This window comes from Pinus tabuliformis, chromosome 4_2 (assembly GCF_031772625.1).
Source record: "Pinus tabuliformis cultivar Carrire ecotype Pingquan chromosome 4_2, CPIR1, whole genome shotgun sequence".
NCBI lineage: Eukaryota > Viridiplantae > Streptophyta > Pinopsida > Pinales > Pinaceae > Pinus > Pinus tabuliformis.
This window is the reverse complement of record NC_142304.1, coordinates 808048816-808059200: the sequence shown is the minus strand read 5'-3', so window position 1 is coordinate 808059200 and position 10385 is coordinate 808048816. Positions and strand designations below refer to the sequence as shown.

Below are 10385 nucleotides of genomic sequence, written 5' to 3'. Positions count from 1 at the left end.
AGGATGATTGTTGCAACAACTCATGAAGATGAAGATTCTTTATCGGTCGCCAAAGCCAATGCGGTAATAATTCTGGACAATCCACAATAGCTCTTCCCAAATCTATGAGGTGATCATGCATTCTTATTCTATTTTCATCGTCCAACTCGACAAGACACTTGTTGAGCAGATTTTGAAACCCTACCAAACCATTCCATCCCGAACCCCTCCATATTCTTACCCATGTATCCTTGGCTTTTCCTATCAAAAAACAGGCGATATCTAAAAATATTTGCCGCTACTCATGATTGAGAGAGTCGTAACTAATTTTAAGGCTCCTTTCTATCTCTGCAGGTGATATTTGGTGAAGTCCATTCAGTTGCTCTTCCCAGTAAAGTTTGTCATGTCCACAAACAAGCGACCCAAAAACTTTCAATGATAGAGGCAAACCATGGCATGCCTTTAAAAACCCATCTACAAGATTTTCAAATCTTGGTAGTGGATATGGCTGGAAAAAGGCATGCAAGCAAAACAGCTCTTGGGAGTGTGCTATATTGAGGCCTGGTAACTGATAAATTGACGACTTTGCAATTCCTGCACTTCTAAGGATATGCTTGACCCTAAACGTAACCAAAATCAAGCTCTTGGGGTGAAGGACATGCTTAATTGGCAAGAAAGGATCTAGTTGGTCCACATGACCTACATAATTTAATATTATGAGTGCCTCACAAGCTGAAAGATTCTTTTTAAGTATCTCCACGCCTTCTTCCCACCTCTCAATTTTGATATCTCTATCCTTCAAGTCCTTAATGAGTTTGCTTTATACATTGTTTAGAGACATTTTATTTGCATTTTCCCTCACATCAAATAGAAAATAGTATCTATCATAATCTGACCTCTTACGATTAAAAAGTTCTTTGGCCATCATTGTCTTTCCAATTCCACCGATGGCCACAATCCCCACAACCTTGACCTCCACATACTCACCATGATGCAGTCACAATGTCCCTTAAAAATCTTGTAACTTTTCCGCCAAACCAGTTGGATATTTTGCCACATCCAATGGCATTGCAACATTTTTCAACACGGCTTGCACAACCTTCTCCAATAGATCCTCTTCGTGCTCCTCCAAGAGTCTCTCTTCGCCCTCGTCCCTGAATATTAATTAAGACAGTAAAGTAAGTAATGACAAAAGCATACTTGAGATGTGATGTATGCTTCAATGCAACAGATTTAGACCTAATATGGATCAAGACAGTGGATATCCTTACCCATTACCCTCCTGCAGTTCAAAGTCACTTATATTCGTGACATGATGAAGGGCGTTTGACCAAGTCTGGATAGTCTGCAAGTCGTACTGCTGCTTCTCTTCGTGGATACGTAGGGCTTTAGCATATGATCCATCTTTATCTTTTCCCATCCACCTGACCTCCGAGGGCTTCACTTTATAGAAGACCGGAAGAATAATAGCTTTGGAGTCCACCATGACGACCAGCGCATCTAGGCACCAACTAGATTCGGCATAGGTCGCAGATAAAATGGCTATATGGACAGAGGCTACTCAAACAGCAGCTTATATGCAGCTTCTATCTGAGATGTAATATTGTGTCCAGCCTACAGTTCAGGCTTGGCGAGAAAGACTTGCAAGAGGCGACGGTATTTGTAACCATTAGACCAGTGCGCAAACTGTTTCAACAACTAATTTTTTGTAACCATTCTAATCTAATGGCTGAAATATTTGCAATCGTCTTACATAATCCTATGGCATATAAAGATGACAGGTAGGCAGAGAGAACTAGTTTTTTGTAACCATTCTAATCTAATGGCTGAAATCTTTGCAATCGTCTTACATATAATCCTATGGCATATAAAGATGACATGTAGGCAGAGAAAGGAGTTGATTTCAGAGGGAAATGCCTTACGGCGTAATTAATTAATCGTCAATGGTAAAGGTGACATACCCATCCTCAGGTTTGATTTCAGAGGGAAATTCCTTACGGTGTAATTAATTAATCGTCAATGATAAAGGTGACATACAAGGTGACATACCCATCCTCAGGTTTACCAATACATCAAACAATATTTTCATATATTATTCAAAGTATAACACACCAATATACATGTTCAAAAATAAAAATATTTGCAATTATTTTGATTTTGATGATAATAACAGATTTAAACCCAGCTTACCTGACCATGACAATTCCCTCCATCAAACACATTGAGAAAGGTCAAGCTTATTTACCTATATATACGCACTGTTAAATTTATATTGGTATAACTTTAATTGTATATGCTTACAGCCCAACCACATTTAATATCCTAAACCACATACATTTAATATCCTAAACCACATACAAAATCCTATAGGAGAGTTATTATTTGCCATGGAGAAAAGCAGAGCTTATTTACCATGCCATAGGATCAAGTGCAAGAAAGGAAGCCGCACGTGCTTGAACAGGGCTAGAAACGTTAGGTTGCTACTAAAAAGGCGTAACAAACTTACGTGTTAGTCTCCGCTTTGGTCTGTTCCGTAGTTTTAAATGCAAAGAAAGTCAAATCATTAGCACTACGTGTAAATTTTACAACGTCAATCCACTAAACTAATATTTATAAACTAATGTTTTTTTATTTAATGTCAATCCACTAAACCAATATTTATAAACTAATGTTTTTATATTCAGTCCTTCTTTCCATTTTTATGTAGTTATACCCGGCCGCCCTACACATGGTTCAATGGATTTGAACCTGGGACATTCGTTTTGCATAATACTTGGTTAATTGACCTTGCTCTGTAACCATACAATATGACATTGTTAATAATATTATTATATGTAATTTTGTGGAGAATTTTAAGATGTTTTTTGAATGTATAAATATATTTTAATGTTTTAAAAATTTAAGTTAATAGAGTTAAACTTATGTTTGGAAGAAATTATGATTTGATTTTAATAAAAATGGAAAGGGAAAAAAATTATTTAATAATTAAATTAAATGATTATGTGTTCTTAGCTCTCACGTGAATCTATGTTATATATTGAATGGAATGTTAAAAACTTAGTATTCTGTTGATTGTTGATTGTGGATAAAAATAATTGTTGAGGAAAAATTGAGGTGAAATCTTGATTTGTCTTATTTAAACTAGTTTTTTTACTATATATGGATTCAACACCATCTAAAACTCCTAGGGTGCTTAGATTGCACATGATTACCCATCAAGATTGTCATTTCAATAAATTCTTGCCAGATTTAAAAAAGTTAAATTGGAAAAACCCGCTATAAAAATTTCCAAAAAATCACACTAAAGACAACTCTTTTTTTATCACATTCACCACGAACCATCACAAACCACTGTGTAAAATTGGACATCTAATTGGAGTTGGTAAATATGTGTTTCATCAGTTCCTTTTATTGGATGATATACAAACGATTGGATTTGCAAATTGAAATTAAAGTAGAATTCTATATCTAACAGATAAAATCCCGTTGCACAATATATTGGTGTGTTAATTTCAATGGTCAATAGCTTTTAGATTTAAAAAACTGTATACAACCCACCATAGTATTAAATACTGCATATCATGGAGGATAGAAAAATTCCATTTTGATTTCCAATTTCTTTTAAAATGGTATTATCAACCTTATGGACAGATAATCATTATTACTGCCAAATATCACAATGTAAATATCCCACATGGAGAAGTTGATAGCTAAAAAATTTCACAATGTAAATATCCCACATGGAGAAGTTGATAGCTAAAAAATTTACCTGTTATAAAAGAGATCATAATCAGTATCAACGCTCAAATGCAACGTATTTTGCAATTTCACCGTACGAGCTTATTTTTGGCTTATATTGAGATGACATCGAGGAATATCTAAAACGAGGTACATAACAAGGAGCATGATACCAACAATCTCTAGCGAAACTGTAGGAAATAACAACTTACAAGGTTCATAGTATAATCAATTTTTTTCCGAATACTCTACAATCATTAACTTGATGTTGACAAGACAGAAACGGATCTCCATATAGGACTCTCATAAGCTTCTAGAAATCCTACTAATGGCGTCCATGCTTAATGAAGTGACAGGATCTTTCCTGAATAAATTGTGTACAAGTAATTTCTGAAAAAATTTAAATTATGTCACCAGCGGTTTTAACCCTTTTGCAAAATAATTGAAATGACAGGTTTCTTGATTGAAAAATAATAGAAATGGCAGGTTTCGTGAGTGAAAATTTGTTCAGCCAGTACAAGTATTTTCTCCAAAACTTTACAGATCAGCAAAATCTTGAGATCATGCTATTAGCACTTTTAACCGTTTTCAAGAAGCCTTTTAATTATGCTTATCAAGAATGCATCCAAATATACCTGTTCAATGTTTTGACGTAAGGATTCCTATGGCCTTCTGAAACATAGTTGTATGCATGTAACCAGCCGATTATTTGAAATTTTCCTGTACTTGTAATTGACCATTACCCACCAACGCAAAGCTCATGATCACCCAAAACAGATTCTCCTCCATCACCCAAAACACTTTTTCCTCAGAGATGTACAACAGAAGCACGCCTGCTATGAAACTCATCCCCTGCGTATACCCCACCTCGCTGTCATACATCGCATATCCCTTCAACACATTCTGGAGAGACCTCTGCGCAAGGCATTCTCCTCAGACATGTATAGCAGAAGCACGCCTGCTATGAAACTCATCCCCTTCGTATACCCCACCCTTAGACATGTACAACAATGGAGTATTCGCTCCGCCTTTAGGCAACACAACCATCACCCAAAATGCATTCTCCTCGGACATGTATCGTCACCCAAAATGCATTCTCCTCGGACATGTACAGCAGAAGCACGCCTTCTATGAAACTCATCCCCTTCGTATACCCCACCAAGACAGCGCGGATCACAGGAGTCAGTTATTTAGCGGCAAGAGTCAGTTATGAGATCAATGGTAGTAAAGTTTTTAATTGTCTAACACTAAATCTAATGGTGAATAACCAAGATAGCGCGGATCACAGGAGAGTCCATTTGAAATGGAAACGCCTTACGGCGTAAAAATAATCATTAATATTTACCGCTAATTTTTTATACCTACTTAAATCTCCAACCACGAATACATTTTGGGTTCGGATTTAAAAATAATAAATACGGTTTATAACAAAATGTAACATTAGGTGGTAATTAATTAATATTTATAACAAAGACAATTCTCCAACGACGCATCAAAATGAGTCCACTTTAAGGTTTCCTACAACAAAATAATTTCATATTGCCATTAATAATAGTTATTATCTTCCTAATATTTAGTGTCACATTTTCTTTTGAGAGATAGCCGTCATTGGAGAGAAAAAGACAAGGATTACCTTTGAACTGGACTTTTGCATCCGCAACTACCGCTAAAGTTGGCAACACAAGCAACACGCGTTAAATTTTGTTATTCAACAACTCAAGACGAGATAGTGGGATCGAATCATCCTTTCGTTGTCATAATTGTAATGTTGCCCTTTCCTTTGGTATGAATCTTTGTGAAAGCGACCATGGATTTTCCAGAGTAAGTAAACATTTATAGAGAGTAAAAATACCCGTTAAATCTTGTTATTCAACAACTCAAGACGAGATAGTGGGATCGAATCATAATTGTAACGTTGCCGTTTCCTTTGGTATGAATCTCTGGGAAAGCGACCACGGCTTTTCCAGAGTACGTAAACATTTATAGAGAGTAAAAATAATATTTAAATTATTTAATTTAATATTTAAATTTGAGTTAAACTTGACATAAATTTAAATAAAATAATTGAATTTTTTTAAATTTATTAAAATCAGACTAATTTAAATAAACGTTAATTACACTACACTACCAACATAGACACAGATGTAAAAATATTATTATATCTACTAACATAGAGAGATATGAAAATATTATTATATTCAATTATTTTTATGATGGATAAATATCTTTAAAATCTCACAATAATTTCAACCATGTCTACCCTTAACAAATCTTATAAATCTCTGAGTTAAGAGTATCGTGGAAGCCATCCCGATTACTCCCAATATAAATCCTTTTGCTCATTAAAAATTCAAACTATTGGCCTATCACATAGATCTTATACTGCAAGGCAAAACCAACATTAATTATAGCAATAATCGCACTCTAAATCCTTTAGCTCCTTAAAAATTCAAACTATTGATGTACCACATAAAACATAGGTCATATACTGCATGATAACAACCCCAGCGAAACCAACGTTATTTCCTTAAAAATTTAAACTATTGACGTACAACATAAAACATAGGTCATATACTGCATGATAACAACCCCAACAAAACCAACGTTATTGTAACGATAATCGGAAGCGCAACCGCTTATTAGGCTTTGGACAGCACTATGAGCGACTGAAGGAAAGGTAACTTGATGATGGTGTACCTCTTGAACCCTGCCCGCTCGAACAGTCCTTTGAATTCTTCCTCTATTCTCTCCTTCCCACCAGCTGTATAAACCATCATCGTTATATCATATAACAATCCCAATCGCCTCGACATGCTTTCACCTTCTTTGTCTCCACCAACAATGGCTTCCACAATTAATACCTTTCCCTTCGCTGGCGTTGCCTCATAGCTTCTTCTCAGCAACTTCACACACTCCTCGTCCCCCAGTAATGGATAATCCACTGCAGTAAATGACAATAGAATATTATTAGCCCTCAACAAATCCACTGCAGTAAATTTCTTATGCAAACAGAAGACCATAGATGAAATCGTCACCTTCATCAAGACTGCATCGGCAGAAGGTATGTGCTCGAACATATTTCCCTCCATATGCTCCACCCCTGCAACACTCCCTCGTTCCGAGGCATAAATCATCATCAACTTGCTATCATGTTGTATATATCAACAAATTTATTATATTAATGGTGACCAACATTACAAATCTAATTACCAGTTATGGGAGGTGCAGTGGCAATGACATGAGGCAGATCGAGATTAATCCCACGAATGTGTGAATGTTCCTTCACAATTGTGGACAAGGCAGAGCCCATACCTCCTCCAACGTCTACCAGCGTCGCCATACTCTTAAACCCATCTTCATACATCTTCGCCACGGAAGCCATGACAGTGTTGCTATTAGCTACCATGGCGTTGTTGAAAATCTGATTAGCTTGGGGATCGTGGCCCAGATATTCCCAGGGACTCGTACCATAAGCTTTGTTAAATGTGTAGCAGCCCTCCAAGACAGATTCGTGCAAATGTTGAAAGGCTTCCAGGTAGACGTTGTTTGCTATCAGGAGCAGGAACGGCCCACATGATTGCTGATTTCCTCCCTGCACTAGCAGCTTTGAAATGCCTGTCAAGCCGAACTTTATTTTCTTGGTGTCTGCATCGTCTGCCTGATCGGCCTCTTCTTGTTCAGAGAAAACACCATAGGAAGTAAGGAACCTCAGAATTCTGTACAGCAGAAGCACGCCTGCTATGAAACTCATCCCCTTCGTATACCCCACCAAGACAGCGCGGATCATCCCCTTCGTATACCCCACCAAGACAGCGCGGATCACAGGAGTCAGTTATTGAGCGGCAAGAGTCAGTTATGAGATCAACGGTAGTAAAGTTTTTAATCGTCTAACACTAAATCTAATGGTGAAAAACCAAGACAGCGCGGATCACAGGAGAGTCCATTTCAAATGGAAACGCCTTACGGCGTAAATATCAACCAATTTATTATCTTTGTTTATATATTATATTCTATAATACATATTTTATTATATAATTAATTTTAATCATATTTTAAATGCAAAAAGTTTTAATTCTTTAATGGTTTAGGTTTATATTTTAATATTTTAATATTTCAAAGACACAATTCCCAAGTATTGATATTTTGAATGCATGCAATAACTAGAAGTGATTGGACGACTATGTCAGTTAGGGTTTACAGTCGTTAGCAGGCGTTGAACTCCATGGAAGGGCGCAAAGGAGGGAGCTCCACTCTCTCCTACAAGCAGGCTGTAGCGAGCTGAGGCAAGAAGCCAATAGAAGAAGTCAGAGGTATTGCTGAAGGAGGGAAAGAAAGCATGGAAGAAGAGCAAGAGGGAATCACAACAAAGGAGTATAATAGCACAAAAGAAAAGGAGGAAGACAACAAGGAATAGGGGGAAAAAACCAAGGCACAGAAGGGTCCATGTAAACCCAAAAATGAAGTCAGACCTAGAGTAGTTTTGAATGATCCTACTCTGCAGGCACATAGGGACCACATGTGGGCATATGCTATCATATATAAATTCATGGGAGTATGGCCCACTGAAAAAGCATTACAGACATGGATTAAATATCATTGGAAACCAAAAGGAAGCATTGACCTACATCTTGGGTCAAATGGATTCTTCACTGTGGTCTTCACAAATATTGAGGATAAAGACAGAGTGTTTGAACGGGGGCCCTACTTCTTTGTAGCTGTTGGCCTCTATATGAGGCCATGGATGATGAACTTTGTCCCAGAGCAGGAGACATTCACTTCGGTTCCGGTATGGGTAAGGCTTTACTCCCTTCCTCTTGACTATTGGCAAACAGAGTCATTAACAGCCATAGGAAATAAATTTGGATGTTTTGTCAAAACCTCTGAAGCCACCAGAAGGGGAAATACACTTCCTTTGCATGAATTTGTGTGGAAATGGATCTATCTAGAGCCCTACCGGATGAGGTTATCATGGAAGTTTTTGATGAAGAATGGGTTCAAACAGTTGATTATGAACATATTCCATTTAGATGTCACAGATGCCATGAGCATGGACACCTTTTTAGGGATTTCCCTCTCAATAAAATAGAGAATAAGAGCAAAGTTACCACGATGAAAGATACTGAAAGCTTTCATAAAGTGAGCCATAGAGGAAAATGAAGCAAAAGGGGACTTAAGAAACATCAAGCAAAGGGGCCTCAGGCCAATCTGAACAGGTACCAAGTGCTCGAGGAAGAAGAAGAGATAAAAAAAGAAGATCAGGGAATGGAAGGAAGTCCAGAGGAGAAGGAGAAAGAGGAGGACAAGGAACAAACAAAGGATAATAATAAACAGAAAGAGGCTATGATGAGCGATGTAGAAATGGATATGAACCAGGATATGAACGAGAGCGAGATGGAAATGGAGGAACATGAACTACAGGAGATTCTTGAGAGGGAAAACCTAGATTTGGAAGGGTTCTTGAAACAGGGTACCATGAGAGGGGTAGACTCGTTACCTCAAGAGGAGTTCACTAGAGTACAACAGTTGAACTTATGGAAAACCCAGACAAGAGGGATGGATATTGCAAGACAGGGTAGCGAAGGGGTGAAAACTATGAAAAACACACCAGGATTGGCACCTAGATTCCCAGGAAGGAAGAGGGGTAGAAAAAAAGTAGAATGATCTATTGATGGAATGTGGAAAGCTAATGATAGATTCAGGGAAGATGAAAGACCTAACTAGTTACTCCTTCACAAATATTTAATGATGAAGTTCACTTCTTGGAATATCAGGGGTCTAGGTAGTAAAAGCAAGAAAAGATTAATTAGAAATAGAATGAAACAAGAAGCTCCGGATATGATTTTTATCCAGGAAACTAAATGTTCCATTCAAAAAATTAAAGAAATATATAGCAAATGGCTCAATCGTTTTGAGTTTTTAGAAGTCAAGGCAGAAATACAGCAGGAGGCATTCTTACTCTTTGGAATCCCCAAAACATTGGTATAATAGATGCTGAGGCTTATAGAAATTATTTATCAGTGGTTATTCAACTTGTGGGGGATAGGGAGATCTATCTAGTCACCAGTGTTTATGGCCCTCAAATAATGGATGACAAACTCAAGTTTATAGATTCTCTGGTGGATCTCAGAGCAAGATATGTAGATATACCATGGATTTTGGGTGGTGATTTCAACATGATCAAATCACTATCAGAGAAAAAAGGGGGCACCAGAACTCTAAACAAAGACTCCTTAGCCTTTCAAACTTTTATGGATTCTATGAAGCTAGTTGACATTTTTTCGAGTAATGGTCTCTTTACTTGGAACAATAAAAGAGGAGGAGAGTCTCTATTTGCTTCAAACTTATATAGATTCATCATCTCAGAGGACCTTATGCTCAATAATAAGGAAATGGCAGCGAGTATTCTCCCCTTTGGAGGATCAGATCACTGGCTGGTCCAACTGGAGGTCAAAGGCATAGGTACCCCCAGGAATAGACCTTTCAGATTTGAAAATATCTGGCTCACCCATCCAGATTTCATCAACAACATTTCAAGTTGGTGGTCTGAAGATTTACACGTTCAGGGTACAAGTATGTTCCTTCTTCACAAAATATTAAAACATATCAAGTGTAGTCTAAAAGATTGGAACAAGAATGAATTTGGCAATATTTTTGCAGGAAAAAGAGCT

At 37.3% G+C, this 10385-nt stretch overlaps 1 protein-coding gene across 1 annotated transcript; it reads right to left on the bottom strand.

Annotated features, from left to right (window-relative positions):
- Positions 1–988: 988 nt before the first annotated feature.
- On the bottom strand, positions 989–7468 carry LOC149172150 (caffeic acid 3-O-methyltransferase 3-like). The gene is made up of 4 exons (XM_089426217.1): positions 6928–7468; positions 6415–6817; positions 1251–1490; positions 989–1133 (listed from the first exon to the last, which is right to left on the bottom strand). The coding sequence occupies exons 1-4, from the start codon at positions 7466–7468 to the stop codon at positions 989–991; spliced, it is 1329 nt and encodes a 442-aa protein (XP_089282343.1).
- Positions 7469–10385: the final 2917 nt, after the last annotated feature.